General features: G+C 56.4%; 1 protein-coding gene across 1 annotated transcript; it reads left to right on the top strand.

Annotated features, from left to right (window-relative positions):
- The first annotated feature begins 1521 nt into the window (after window positions 1–1521).
- Window positions 1522–5513, top strand: RAX (retina and anterior neural fold homeobox). The gene is made up of 3 exons (XM_053571964.1): window positions 1522–1810; window positions 2109–2362; window positions 5022–5513. The coding sequence occupies exons 1-3, from the start codon at window positions 1522–1524 to the stop codon at window positions 5511–5513; spliced, it is 1035 nt and encodes a 344-aa protein (XP_053427939.1).
- Window positions 5514–15414: the final 9901 nt, after the last annotated feature.

Genomic DNA, 15414 nt, shown 5'->3' with positions numbered 1-15414 from the left:
TTCCTTTGTTGTTTAATGACCACAACGTCACCTTCAGCAGTGCTGGGCACTCAGAGAGGACAACCAAAGAAACGAAAGGTGGGGTTAAAGAAGACGCCGCTGCCTTGCATATCAGAGCGCCTACTGAAATCATAGGAATCCGGTCCTCCGGCTCCTGAGGATAGCATTTTAATCCACGTTCCTTGCTAACAGTTCAGGGAAGGCAGGGCGCCTCCTTGGGATTTGAGGGGTCAGTGTTCATAATGCCATTATCCATCAGCAATGCCGGCTGAAACACGCTCCTCACAAATCATCCTTCCTGTCGGCCTAGGACTCGCTCTGGGACCCCCAAAGGAGAAAGAAACGCAAGCGGATTGTGCGTGTACCCCTCAGGGCGGCGACAGGCCTCCTCCCTGGGCGGAGGTCTGTCCCCAGTCTTCAGCTTTGGATCTTCTCGGCCGCAGAAGTGTCTGGACGAGGAGGGAGAGGTCGCCGCACATCAGTAAAGGACCCCGCCCTTCCCAGGACAGTTAAACAGAAAAAGTCTTTCGTGGGGCTTGAGCTGCAGTTCGGACTCGGGGCCTCCCAACCTCCTGCTGGGCGAGTGGGCGCTGGAGGTCTCCGGGGCTGCAGGCGTAAATAGCCCCACCGCCTCCTGGGGCGGGCGCTGGAGTGAGGGAGACTGTCCACACTCAAGTCGGAGGGATAAGGAGGAGTCAAAACAAGCACATACAGACAAACTACACGATGTCCTGGGCTTCGGACACAGAGGCGGGAGAGGAGTGTTGGCCAGGCTAGAGGAGGGGAAAACTCAAAATTCAAACGCGCTAGAGCTGGGGAGCCTTCCGCTGGGTCTGGGCGCTTCCAGGGGTCTCCAGGGTAGCGCTGCAGGCAGCAAGAAGGGGAGCTGGAGGGCGGTGAGCCTACGGCGGGTGACAGGAGATGACCCTAGAGGTAGGGGGTAAGCCCGAGCGAAGGGAGGTAAGCCCAAGGCGAGAGCTCAAAGGCGTCCACCCCAGTAAGACAGGACTGGGGAGAGGGGGCGCCGATCAGGGTCTTGGGTCTGTCAAATAACCCAGCGCTGGTCCCCAGACGTGTTGGTAGTGGTTAAAATTGATCAAGAGATGAGAGGAGAATTTCCAAAGCCGGCGGGACTGAAGGGGAGCGGGGTGGGGTTGAGGCGGGCGATGGCCGGGGCCTGGCCCCCAAGGCCGGGCGGGAAAGGCCCCGCCCCCCTACGGGGGGGCGGGGGCTGAGGGCAGGGCGGGGTCCCCTGCCAGAGGGGAGGAGCCAGGGGCGAGTTGGCTCCCCGCCTTTAGCACCCGGAGCCCCATCCAGCCCCAGTCGGAACTGAACTGCCCGCCGACTCCTCCAAGTAGCCGGACAACCCCGGGTGGAGCGCTGACCCACGTCCAGCGCCAGTCCGTCACCCGCGAGCTCGACCTAGAATCAGGCCCCGTCGGGTGCCCGGTCGCACTCGGGAAAAACTCACTTCAAGCCCCTTCTGTCTCCAAAGCGCCCTCCCGCCTCCCAGTATTCCCCATGCACCTGCCGGGCTGCACGCCCACCATGGCCGACGGGAGCTTCTCGCTCGCCGGCCACATGCTACGCAGCCCGGGAGGGAGCACCTCGCGGCTGCACAGCATCGAGGCCATCCTGGGGTTTACCAAGGACGACGGGCTCCTCGGCACCTTCTCGGCAGAGCCGGGCGCCCGGGGCGCAAAGGAGAGGGATAGAAGGCTGAGCGCTCGGCCTGCCTGCACCAAGGTATCCGAAGGAGGCACCGAGCCTTCTCCGCCGCCAGCCCCGGCGCCTGCCCCGGAGTACGAAGGTGAGTGCGCACCGGGCTGCTGCCAGGCCTCTGGGCCCTCAAGCGTAGAAGCTCTGCAAGAGAGCGCCCCTTGCTTAACTTTTCTGAAGGCCCTGCGCGCGGGGTTGGGAGTGACCATGGCAGGAACTTCCAACTTGCATTCAGAGAGAGCGTAGGGACCCGTCGCAGCCCTCACCCCCAACCTCTGCGGGCCATCTCAGAGCCCTCGGCCGGGCTGGCCAGAGCCCGAGCGGAGGCGGATTAGGTTAGGGGATGCTGCGGCGACTGTCTCTGACCCTCCGGGACCTTGTCGCCCCAGTCCCTCGCCCTTACTGCTCCAAGGAGCCCGGAGAGGCACGGCCAAGCCCAGGGCTGCCCGTTGGGCCAGCCCCCGGCGACGCGAAGCTGTCGGAGGAGGAGCAACCCAAGAAAAAGCACCGGCGGAACCGGACGACTTTCACCACTTACCAGCTACACGAGCTGGAGCGCGCGTTTGAGAAGTCCCACTACCCCGACGTGTATAGCCGCGAGGAGCTGGCCGGCAAGGTCAACCTACCCGAGGTCCGGGTCCAGGTAAAGCGCCTAGATTAAGGGAACGGGATCAGGGAGAGGCCGAAGCCCAAACTGCAGCCAATCGCTACTCTTAATTCCCGGGCGTCCACGCATTTATTGCGGTACTTCCTTGACTTGCCATGGTCAGAGCCCCACAGGAGCATCACAGATCTTCACCCCTCAGGCAGTTTGTTCCAGTGTGTGGTATTGTCTCCTCTCTGAGATCCCCTCCTCTGAACTAAAAAGAGGAATTGGGAATGGCTTGCAAGATGCAAAGTCTGACATCTCCTAAGACAGAGCCAGGATGGGAGCTGGGGGAAGGTGCTGAGTGGCAGGGGAGTGTAGACAGCGGCTGGGAGTAACATAACTGGGGCTCCAGATACCACCCTGGTCACTAGGCAAGCACACGATGTTGACGACCAAAACCCTGTCTTCTTGTAAGGGGCCTGGCACCTCGCAGTCAAAACTTTCTGTGCAGTTAAGAGACTGACTTTCCTTCTCTGGTGCACATCCAACCAAACTTCGCGCTGTAGAGGCTTTTTATTTTTATAGTAAAGGGGTTTTTGCTTTAATTAAAGCTGAATTATCTTTAATCCTTGATCATTAAAATATTTGAAAGCCTTAAATATTTGCTAGTCATCTGTGAAAAATCTGGGAGGATTTCCAAATTCGGAGAGTTTACAGAGGCCTGAAAGGGAGACATTGGGAACAAACTTTATTCTGTCCAACAGTCAGTGAAATATGAAACCAAAATCAGATTTTTGTGTGTGTCTAATAAATTTGGTTTCCAGGAAATGAGACACTCAGGCGTCTGGGGGCTTCTGCCTTTTCTCTTTTCTGCTTAGTTTAGGGGTTGAAAGTAATGAGTAAAAGTTGTGGTTTTGAAAAATATTCCCAAATGTGACTCAGGATTAACAAGCAAGGACCGTTCAGTGTTTCGTAATTTGGGGTGATAGAGCAACAATGATTTCATTGAAGGGGTGGTGATTTTAGCACCTGCTTTCAAGGCAGGAAGGATTGGCTATGGAGAGAGAAAGAACTTAAAAGAGAGGCAAAGCCTCCCAATGCCCTGCCAAATCTAGGCATCCTTTCACACTTGAACTCTCCCTTGTTCAGGGATTCTGGCTTCTCCTCTAAGTTGTGAGCATCCTTTCTTTGCCAGTGTTGCTTTTTTCTCGATTGGCAAATATCTAATATTTATAGGAGAAGATATGAGTGCAGATGAACCACCTGAGTGAATGGACAAGGGTGCTTCCATTTTTATTGTTTCTCTTTTTCTCCCAAATTCCAGGCTTTCACATTTGCCCTGCTCTGCTCAGGTGCTAGGGTGCTGTTTTCACTAGAACCCCCCTCACACTGGCTGCTACTGGGGGTGCGCTACCTCCCTTATTACTCAAAATTACTTTCTCCCTTCTAAGGTTGCAATTATCCCCCCACTTCACTTCCTAAATATAACACTGAAGCCATCAGTTTGGCCAAAGTTCTTTTACATTCTTTGCTAAACTAAATTGATTCTCTCTGTTCAACTTGTTAGGGTGGAACTTGGTGGTGAAACATTAATCACACCCTTTCTGGTGCTTTTATCAAATCAGTAAGGAAGGTTCATTGGAAGAGATCAGACTTCACTCTTTTTTCTATATATAAAGAGAAAGAATAAAGAAACTTGTCATTGAGCTAACATCTTACAGTAATGTCAAAACTGACTCCCTACAGTAAAAGGTTGGACAATTAAGTTCCAAACTCATCCTAGAAAAAAGTGCTACATACTCATTGTTGAATATCATTGTAGTCACCAAGGTGATATTCAGCAATGGAGGTATTATAGCATTCTTTTCTAGGATGAGTTCGTGAACTTGTCATTTCTAGTAGAGCTGATAAACTTGAACGATTGCAGTCTTTGAAAGCTATTTATAAAACATTGGAAATAGTAACTAGACATCAACTAAATTAAAATCTTATTAAAGCAGCAATTAAAATATGCTTGGGGTAAAATAAACCCACTTACTCTATCAAGCCATTGTAACCAGTAATCCGTATAAATGGCTGTATTTTAATGTCCAAGTCTGCAAGTTACTCTGTTTAACAGTATTTATTTATACCCCTGTTTATGATAGAGATAAAGGCAGGCTAAAGCACATAAAGTGGGAGACAGAAAGCAGCAATGAGAGCTGTACCATTCAGAGAAGAAGCAAGGTCCAAAGTGAGTGTCAGGAGTGAGTTCTGCCAACCTGATGGTCAGATCTGGTTTCAAAGTCATATGGTTTGAGTGCAGAGTTAAATTCACTTTTTTTTTTTCTTGAGCACCTGCTCCCTAGGGGGAATTAGTAGAAACAGATACAGCCACAGCCAAGGGTGAGATAAACAGAGAAAAGGGTGAGAAAGACACAAAGGACTAAGATGGAACAAAGAGATTCTGGGGACGCAAGAAAAAAGGAGGGAAGAGAAAAAAGGGAGAAAACGGGATGAAAAAGAAAGAATTCAGGGGTGGAAGGAAGATGAGCAGTGTCTGCCCCATAGGTGCAGAATAGTTCAGCTTCAGTTTTATTTGGGGGTGGGGTTTCAAGCTGCAGTTATATTTTGGGGTGCGAGAGTCAAGCTAGCAGGGCTCCGCTGGCGCTGGGACCGTGACGCGGCCCGGACCTCCGCTGCTGCGCGATGGCCGCTATGCTCCCTCCTACAGGTGTGGTTCCAGAACCGACGTGCCAAGTGGCGTCGGCAGGAGAAGCTGGAAGTGTCCTCCATGAAGCTGCAGGACTCGCCCCTCCTCTCATTCAGCTGCTCCCCTCCCTCGACGACACTGGCGCCCCTCGGGGCGGGCCCGGGCAGTGGCAGTGGGCCGGCCGGGGGTGCGCTGCCGCTGGAGTCGTGGCTAGGACCGCCGTTGCCGGGCGGGGGTGCCACCGCGCTGCAGAGCCTGCCGGGCTTCGGGCCGCCGGCGCAGAGCCTGCCCGCCAGCTACACGCCGCCGCCTCCGCCCTTCCTTAACTCCCCGCCGCTGGGTCCCGGCCTGCAGCCTCTCGGGCCGCCGCCGCCCGCCTACCCTTGCGGGCCCGGCTTCGGGGACAAGTTCCCGCTGGACGAGGCGGACCCGCGCAACAGCAGCATCGCCACGCTGCGCCTGAAAGCCAAGGAACACATCCAGGCCATTGGGAAGCCGTGGCAGGCCCTTTAGGGGTCCCGGGAGCCTACTCCGAGCCGCGCGCCTCGTACCCTTACTCTCTCTCCCGGGGTCACCCGCGCAGCCTCTCTTTTCCCTTCCCTCCTGCAAGCCATGGCCAGGCTTCGATGGGGGACATGCACCTGTTCCTGATGCAGTAGGGTTGGCAGACGCCAACCCTTAGGCCTGCGGAGATCCATGGCCACCCCAAGCTCCTTTCTGCCCCCAGCCCGGCAGCAGGCGGGGAAGAGGTTCCCTGGCCCCGCTGTCTGCGCTGGTCCCATCCCCACGGGCTCTGGAGTAAGTATCCAGGCCCAAGGGCCAAGGATCCTGAATTTCGCCCTTGCTAGGGGGCTTGGAAACCCCAGATAACAATACACGAACGAGAGGCAGAAAAATAGACTTTGAGGAATTTTTGTAAAAGTAGTTTCAAAGTATTTGAAAGGAGAATTAAAATTTTGCTTGTTTTATTTTTGACTCTGTTTAAGTGCGTCCAGAACTGCGGGGGGGGGGACGAGGAAATGAGGGGGCACACGAGGAGGGTACAGGCGGATCAGGAAAGGACTGCCGACCTCCCTTGGGCAATTTCTGGGGGCACTTTGCTGCAGGAGAAAATCTTCCCCATGAGGGATGCTGCAGCCCCTGGGCCAGAGACATCTGTGGGGGGTCTCAGGTATAGGGGCCTAAGGCTGTGCTGCTGGAGCCCTCCCAGTTCCTGCTACCTCATAGCCCAGCATTGGTTCATACTTTGAAGTACTGACACCAGTAGGAAGCTTCTGTACCCCCTCCACAGGGTGAGAGCAGAATGTCCCTGCACTGCTCTTTCCAGTACTCTGCAGTCCCAGGGCTCCTCCCAGGGCTGAGGACATTCTACAGATACTGCCACAGACTCTAGAGTAGCTTCAAGATTCACATTCTCTCCCTCCCTTTTCTCTCTCTCTTTCTCACTCATTCACTCTCATCTCCTGAACTCGCTCCGTGCCCCCACTCCCACCCAGGGTTCTTAAATGTCCGTGGTGGACATTGTTGTCAGTCCTGTAGCTCTAGGGCGAGGAAAGAATCTTGAAACCTCTGTTGCCTTCAGCTCTCATGGTCTTGCCATGTGTGGGTGAAGGAAAATCCAGGACTCTTGCAGGGTCTCAGCATTCTGTCGCCCCTGGAAGCTGAGCCAAAGCAGGGGCAACCTGCATAGGCCGGTTGAGCGGGGTGGCCAGGAGAGGCACCTGCATCTATGCACCCAGAGCCTAAGTGTCAACCAGCTACCGTCTGTTGGTCCATAGCACATTAGTGAAGCTCCTCAGACCCTTTTCCTCATTTAAATGAACACTGCTTCTCTGGAAGGTGAGGAAAATGGAATAAGGCATTCTGTCAAGGTTTTGTGTAAACTACCAAGGACCTGGCATGAGGCGACATGCATTGTAATCACTGTTCCTCCTAAAATATTCTCCAGCTGCTCTGTGAAAATAACTTGGGTAAAGCATGACTTCTCCTGGGCGGGATAGGGGAACTTCAGAACAGGACCCAGTCCTAGCTCAGTGGGTCCTAAGAAGCTATGGCTTCAGTAGGGCTGTGTACCCCTAGACCTCCATCCGCTACCTTGCCCACCTTAGGCTAGTCTGTAAGAATTTAGTTTAGGGAGTAACATCAACACTTTCCCTCACAAGAATGACTCCATTGGGAAATGTTTGGAGTGGCTCAAGTGTCTCATCTCCTGACAATAAAATAAAAACAAACAAGCAAACACAAGATGGATGCCCATGTACATTTCTTTCCATTTGGTCTATCTTCACTTCATCCTTTAAAGCCTTGGTAATAATAGAGGTGATTTATTCTGAGAACTCCCAACATCACTGGCCCAGCAAGAGGACCACACTTGCTCTATCCCCCTTCCTGTTGCCACAGTCCTGGCACCACCAGCATCTTCATCATTTCCCTTTCAGGGGTCCTCAAACTGCGGCCCATGGGCCACATGCAGCAGCGCGATTGTATTTGTTCCTGTTTTGTTTTTTTTACTTCAAAATAAGATATGTGCAGTGGGCAAAAAAATTTGTTCATAGTTTTTTTTTTTAAACTATAGTTAGACCCTCCAACGGTCTGAGGAACAATGAACTGGCCCCCTGTTTAAAAAGTTTGATGACCCCTCCTAGATCATTGCAACAATTATTTGCTTTGTCTCCTCTCTGGTGATTTTCTATTCTTTTCCCTTATGCAGTTTTCCTGCTATTATCCCTGCCTCTTCTACTATTTACTTTTGCCTGAGAATGAATATTCTTCCTAACCATCATTCTAAGTACCGATGAAGTGAGCCACAATTAGATTTCACAGACATGTCCTTAGGAAATGATCATAAAATTACTAATAGATAATGACCATTAAATCCTTGCTATGCACCAGCACTCTCCCAAGGTTCTACAGCTGCTGACTCAGGCCTCAGAACAACTCCACCAGGAATTTGATGAAGTTTAGCCCCATCTCATAAAGGGAAAAGGCGACAACAGGGAAGCACTCCAGTAAACATTGATTCTAAGTCTTGACAATGCAAAAACCAGAAGAAAGGCCATTTCACCAAAATGGTGGGAAGAAGCAGGTCAAAGAGCAATCCTCAACACATACAGACGATTTACAAAATCCAACTGACAAAAATAAAAGAGAACCCACACACCTTGACCCTGCAAGTTCAGTCTTATCTGCTTACGTTCAATGTCATACAAATATTCCGTGTGGGCTGGGTGGGGTGGCTGGCACCTATAATCCTCACACTGTGGGAGGCCGAGGAGGGAGGATCCCTGGACCTCTGGAGTCGGAAAGCAACCTGAGCCAGAGTGAGATCCCCTCTCCACTAAAGCCAGAAAACCAAGCTGGGTGTGGTGGTGCACACCTGCAGTCCCTGCTTCCTGGGAGGCTGAGGCAAGATGTTCCCTTGAGTCCAAAGGGTTGAGGTTGCTATGAGCTTTGATGCTGCCGGGCCAGTCTACCCAAGCTGACAGCTTGTCTACAGACACACACACACACACACACACACACGTGAGCACGCCCCCACAGACCCCCCACCCCCCCCCACACACACACACTCACGTAGACTAACCCAAAGAGTTTTCTAGGCCTCTGATAGCTCTACTATCTTGCATCCCAGGTGCATCTGTTTCAAGCGTGTGTGATTACTGACGTTTCACACTTCGGTTGTCCTTATTTTGGACTGTGTGCAGAGCAGTGTCGTTTTCAGAAATAATTTTTAGAAATGACAATTCTTGAGAAGAAGCAGGAGGTTTATCTCCCTGTAGTGTGCTATAGCTTTTTTTTGTGCCTTGTGCCTGGAGGGAGGCGTCAGCTGTCCCAAACAATCCCAGTCTAATTTCAGGAACTGCGAAGGGCCTGGGCCACAGGGTTAATGCCGATGTCAGGGCGGGCAGCTTCATGTCTTCCTTCCTTTCACTCCTAAGACGGGACCCTACATAGGTGGGAACAAAGCCTCCTACCCTGCTGGGTCCTCGGTTTCCATTTCTGTGCGGGTAGGGCACCTTGGAGTCCAAGACACCGCCCAGCTCTTTTCGCTGTTACGAGTAGGCAAATGTACCTCGGGGAAAAGAGGCTTCCGGTGCCTCGGTCCATCTGTGGGTGAGTGAACGGACGCACACACGCATCACACAGCAAACACACACACATCACACACGCCACACACAAACACACACACACACGCGCGCGCGCGCGCGCGCGCGCACACAAAGTAGGCGTATCTGTGGCGTAATGTCTAGAATCGAAAGCGCTGATATGAAAACGTTTGTACGTGTACATTTACGATATATGTTCATCGGTCGTATAAAACCCTCAAACGGCGGACACAAATGAAAGACGACTCCGGAGAGAAGAAATAGGCCATTTATTTGGAACTTCAAGGGAGACAGCAAGCAAACTTCAAGGGACTCGTGTCGGTCGCAGGATCAAGGGGGGGGCTGGGGGTGCGGGGGAGCGGAGGAAGCTTTCTACTGAAAAGTAGGCATGCTTTGGGGGTACCATCTGAAATTCTGAAGCCAGAAAATCCCCCTGTGGACGGGGAAAGGATTGGCATGGGCCACGCAGAAGCAGGACATCCGCCTGCCATGGATTTTGAGCTCATCTTGACCATTCCAGACCAGTTGCTACCGGGCAGATTTGGTTTTCTGGACTTCCGCTGCAGAGGTCGGGGTTCCCTTTGCCGCGCCCGTGGCTGCAGAGCTTGCGGACTGGTCCCCGCTGCTGCTCATGTGGTTATATGACCATCGTCCTCGTCTGCTTCTGGAGTCCATCTCTGCCCCTGGAAGGGTTGGGGCTGGACCCCACTCTAGACACATCGAAAGCTTTACCTGTCCACTCTCCTGGAAGTTGTACCAGTCTCCAGGACTCCGAGCCACGTGTGCCCATGGACGGACACGGGCGTGGGGGCTAGCATCACGTCCATGTTTGGAGCTTCACTCGTCTGATAGAAACAATTGTATTGTACCATGCTCTTTATTGGGATTGCCTCTGATTGGGCACCTTTTCCTATCCTGAACAGGCATGTGCGTTTCTTGTTCCGCGAACCTTCCTTTCCTACGTCCGGCCCACTGCCGATCGAGTTTTGTGTCTACGGAATCACCGCTGTCAGTTCTGTCAGTTAACTCCAGGATTAAAAAAAAAAAAAAAGCACGCCAAACACCCAGGTCTATCTAGAACTTTATTTCTTCACTTCATTAAAGTATGTCTTAAGTTCAACAGAGGGATGGGTTAAGGAGGAAAACAGAATGGATCTTCCGACCCCCAGTGCGACTGGAGCGTCACACCTTCGGGATCCTGAAGCGTCCTTGGAGCAGGGAGGCAGTGGCTGGGCCGGGCAGGACCTCACAGGGGCGAGGCTTGAAGACTCTGCAGGGTTCAGAGTCCCCACGTTTCCAGCCAGCGAGAGTCTGGTGTCCTTTGGAAGCGTCATTCCTCCCATAGGAGCGTTGAGCTTGTATTCCTCCAGGAGGCCCCACTCCCACCCCACCCCACCCCACCCCCGTGCCCCACACACGCCTCCCCCACCCCCAACCGGCGCACTCCACTTCCGAGGCGAGTCACTGGGCAATGTATCAGCGGCGGTACCGCCCCTTGTAATCTCTGATGGCCTTGGCCATCAGCGGAGCCGGTTTCTTGGCGGCCGGTTTGGGTTTCCCGGCACCGCGCGGGGGCGCCAGGGCCGGGCTGGGCATGCTCGGGCGGCCCCGGGCCGAGCTTTCAGGCCCCTGGGTGGGGGCCTTTCCCAGCTTGGAAAGGTGGGTAGAAAGGTTGTCGGGAAGCTTCCCTCGGCCCGGGGCGGCCCGGCCGCTTGCGGTCGGGTGTGGTGCCGCCCCGCTGTTGGCATCGGCGGCGGGGCCGTGCCCTGCTCCGGTGCCGCCCTTGGGCTCCTGCCTCCTCGGCGCGGCGGGAGGCGCCTGGGTCACGGGGCCGAAAGAGATCATCTGGGTGCGCCGGCCTCTGGACTCTCTGGACTGCTGGGCAGATCGGATGTTCTCGACCACTTCTCGCAGCCGCTGTGCTCCGGCCTCCTGGAGGCGCAGGTCCAGGTCCGGCCAGGACTCGCCCTGCTCCGGCTTGTCTCCCTCAAAGTCCCGGCCACAGCGCACTTTCCATGACTGCTGCGTTCCTCCGACGAGCGCGGGATGGTATTTCTCCGTGCAGTGCGGCTGCTTGGGAACCTCCCAAACCGGTTCCGGAACAGCATAGGCGACTCCTCCCACTTGACGGATGGGGTCGCCGCCCTTTGTGAGGCCCCGGACGCAGGGCTGCTGCACGGTCACGGGTTGGGGGAGGCCGGCGCTCCTGCGACCGGCATATACCTGAGTCTTAGAATTCACCCTGCCTCCGGTAAATCCAGCTGCGGCTGCTTCCTTTGGAGACGACGGTGCCTCTGGCTCTGCTCCGGAGGACATGGCCTCGAGGGCAGTAAGCAACTTGTACATGTCCTCGGTGGGGAGCAGCGGCCGGCCCGGCACCTCCGGCCAGCCCTCGGTGGGGGCCTTTCCCAGCTGGGCTGGGTCAGCCCCCGGCGGCCGCGCCTTCTCAGACCGGCGTTCCTTGACCGTGGGTGGTTTCGCCCCCGAGTCCGCGTGTTTCCCAGCGCGTGTGGGGTCGGTGCCTTGAAGCGCCTTGGTGGAGGTTTTCACCAAGGCGGTCTTGCTCCTCTTGGGCAGCCGGCTGTAGTCGTAGTGGAGGGCTTGTTCAAAGGACGTGGCGGGCGGCTGGAATTCCTGGTCCTCAGCGGCCCGGTGAGCGGCAGGGAGGGAGCGCCCCGACTCCCTAAGGAGAGTGGGCGTTCCCGGCGTCCCGGCTCCAGTCCTGGGGGTATTAGGAAGCTTCCGCTGGACCCGGGGCGACAGGTCTCCCGCCCCCTTCCCTGCCTCTAGGCTGTGTAGAATCGGCTGGTCTGGGTCGCGCGGTCTTTCGCCCAGGTCGTGGCGAGGGCTGCGGTGGCGGCGGCGGCGGCGGCGGCGGCGGGGGCTGAGCGCTCGGTCGCGCTGGCCGCCATCGCCGGGAGAGGGCGCCCTCTCCGCGGCGCCGTCCCCGGGCCGGCGCCCCGGGTTTTCCGCCCCGGCGGACAGGTGGGCGCCTCTGCCAGCAGGGCGCTGCTGGTCGCCGCGGTCGGCGCCCACCGGGCTTTTTCCCTGAGCGGGCCATCTGTGCGCCTGGGCCTGGCCGGCGTCAGAAGATTCCCGGTCAGAAGGGTCGACCGGAGCGGTCCTGGGGCGCTTCTTCCTGTCGCCTCTCCGCCCAGGACCCTGAGACCTCTCGCGAGGTGTCCGGAGCTCGGACGCTGCCCTGGGCCTTTTGCGGCCGGGCTCAGGGCCCGCGGCCGGGCTCCGGGAGCGCCCCTCCGTGCCCTCGTCCTGAGGGGCACCCCTGGGGCGCTTTGGGGAATGGCTGTGCTGCACGTCCCGTTGGTCGCGCGCCACAAGAAGCAGCTTCTCCCACCGGGCGGCCAGGTCCCTGGCGAAGAGGCTTACCTGCTCGTGTGTGCGCAGGCACCGCTCCACGGTTCTCCGGATCCCAGTCTCGGCGAGGATGTGCGCCGTCACCGGCAGGGCGCAGAGCTTCCTCAGATATTTCTGGACCTTCCTCGGGTCCGTCCTGGAGGCCAGGCGCGCCTGCAGCTTCTCCACCGCCCGCAGCGTCTCCCACCCGACCGCCACGGCCGACCCTGCTCCCTGCCGCTGAGCAGGTGTGGGTCGCGGGGCCGCAGCCCGGTGCGCGGGGCGCTGTGCTCGGTGCAGCGGGCCACTCGGCCCCGGCTGGGAAGGCGTTTCTTCAGCGTCAGGGCTGTCCAGCGGCGTCTCCCCGAGGAACGTCTCATGATCCGTCATCTCCTCCCCCTCTTCCGAGGCAACCTGCCCGGCTTCTGCTGAGGTGCCCCGGTCCGTGGGCACCTGCTCCTCTTCTTCCTCTCCCCCGGCAGGCACGCTGGGGGCCGTGAATCCATCGGGGATGTATTCTTTGCTTTCCTCTGCTCCTTCACTCCCAGGCCGGGGAAACTGAAGTACATCGCCCTCGCTAACGGGACCTGAAGGGATTCCATGTGGGAAAGGGACAGGTTCGGTACGGCGAATGTAGTCTTCTAGTTCACACAGACTAACCCCCATAAGTTGGAAAGCTTCACCGACGTCATCCACAGTTGGGTCTGTTCGGCCATGGAGCTCAGAGGCCCTATGGCAGCCGCGGCCCAGCTGCTGCAGATAGCGCTCCAGCGCGTCGGTGAGGAGATGGCAGGCGCTGGGCTGCACCGAGTCCCAGCCCAGCGCCTGGCAGATCTGCGCCACAGAGACCCTCAACAGGGACCTGGAGTAACTCTCGCACATCCTGATGTGCACTACGCCACCGAAGCCCTTGCTGCCACCTCTCTCCTGCCACCAACACGGCCCCCCCAACCCCGACCTTAGCAGAGCCCCCCTCCTCCTACCCCGATGCAACCTCTAGGACCACCCCCCTCGCCACGTCCACCCCGCCGCGGGGAAATCGTCCCTGGGATCCCGGACGACCACCTCACCTCAAAGCCTGCTCCTGGGCCTGGTCCCGCGGTGTGGAGCCACAGACTGGCGCGACCTCTCCTCTGCGCAGTCCAGAGCGCACTGAAGGCCCGGCCCCCCGGCCCTGGCGGCCTTATATAGATTCGCCCCGCCCCGCCCCGCCCACCAGGCCACGCCCCTTCCGGCGCAGGGCCATGAGCCCCTCCCTCGCCTTTGACCTGGGCTGACCCTGCCCGTGACTCAGCGGGAGACAGGCCAAGGGCAGGACTCACACTGGGTCCTCCGTGTGGAGGATCCTGCTGGGAATGCCACGTTCCGGCTCCGGTGGCGCACCCTTGAAGAAATGCCTCGGGGATCTTGATCCAACCCGTGGAAAGTTTCTGTCCACAGCTGCGCTCCGGTCTTGGGGCTGATCTGGGCACCGGTCCAACGGAAAGTCTGTCTGCTCCGCTTTAATTTCTCAGTCCCAATTGTGCAGCCCGACCCCATTGATACGTCTGGGTGGAGGCTGCTGTGTGCGCTGTGACTCACCGGTCATCTCCAATCAGGGCACAAACGTGAGGCGAGTTCTCACGTTGCCCGCCTTGGGGCCGGCGGGGGTGGGGGTGGGGGGAGGCGGCATTGTCAAAGGTGGCATCATCAAAACTCACAGCAACCTCAAACTGTTGGACTGAAGGGAACCTCTTGCCTCAGCCTCCCAGGAAGCTGGGACTGCAGGCGTGCACCACCACACCCAGCTGGTTTTTTCCCCTTTTAGTAGAGAGGGGAATCTCACTCTGGCTCAGGTTGCTCTCCAACTCCAGAGGTCCAGGGATCCTCCCTCCTCGGCCTCCCGCAGTGTGGGAGGAAACTTTTCATACCACATCAGTGATTTGACCATTCTCCCAGCCGGGCTCCACTGTCAATTGGATGTGTGTTCTTGCTCCAACGGGGAGCCGAATGAATGCATGTTCCTCGAGCAGGGGCTCTTTGCCAAGGAATGTCTAACCCCGCTTAGGGCCTCAAACCAGATCCCGGACACGTTATAACGTAGCTGGTACGAGTGTATTCTGGTGCAAGCCATTTTTGAAATCCGGGCATAGGTTTTCCACCATGGGCACTTTCCCTGAACTTTTGGAAGCCTCCTCCAAGGATGTACGGTAAGTGACCTAGAGATTTAAAATCCGTCAGAGGGTGTGTGTAGCTTATGTGCAAATACCAGGCTATTTCCTATCAAGAACTTGGGCATCACAGGACTTGGGCATGAAGGGGAGAGGGAGCAGGTCCGGAACCAATCCCCACGTCGTGGAGTGCATTTACAAAAGCCCCCTGACACACGTAAAAGAGAACCCACACACCTTGACCCTGCAAGTTCAGTCTTATCTGCTTACGTTCCATGTCATACAAATATTCCGTGTGGGCTGGGTGGGGTGGCTGGCACCTATAATCCTCACACTGTGGGAGGCCGAGGAGGGAGGATCCCTGGACCTCTGGAGTCGGAGAGCAACCTGAGCCAGAGTGAGATCCCCTCTCCACTAAAACCGGAAAACACAGCTGGGTGTGCTGGTGCACGCCTGCAGTCCCTGCTTCCTGGGAGGCTGAGGCAAGATGTTCCCTTGAGTCCAAAGGTTTGTGGTTGCTGTGAGCTTTGATGCTGCCGGGCCAGTCTACCCAGGCTGACAGCTTGTCTACAGACACACACACACACAAACACACACACACACACACTCACGTGAGCACGCCCCCACAGACCCCCACCCCACCCCCAGACACACACACACACACACTCACGTAGACTAACCCAAAGACTTTTCTAGGCCTCTGATAGCTCTACTATCTTGCATCCCAGGTGCATCTGTTTCAAGCGTGTGTGATTACTGACGTTTCACACTTCGGTTGTCCTTATTTTGGACTGTGTGCAGAGC

This window comes from Nycticebus coucang, chromosome 19, assembly GCF_027406575.1.
Source record: "Nycticebus coucang isolate mNycCou1 chromosome 19, mNycCou1.pri, whole genome shotgun sequence".
In the NCBI taxonomy this organism is placed as follows: domain Eukaryota; kingdom Metazoa; phylum Chordata; class Mammalia; order Primates; family Lorisidae; genus Nycticebus; species Nycticebus coucang.
The sequence above is the reverse complement of the archived record's forward strand: the minus strand, read 5'-3'. Positions and strand labels throughout refer to the sequence as shown.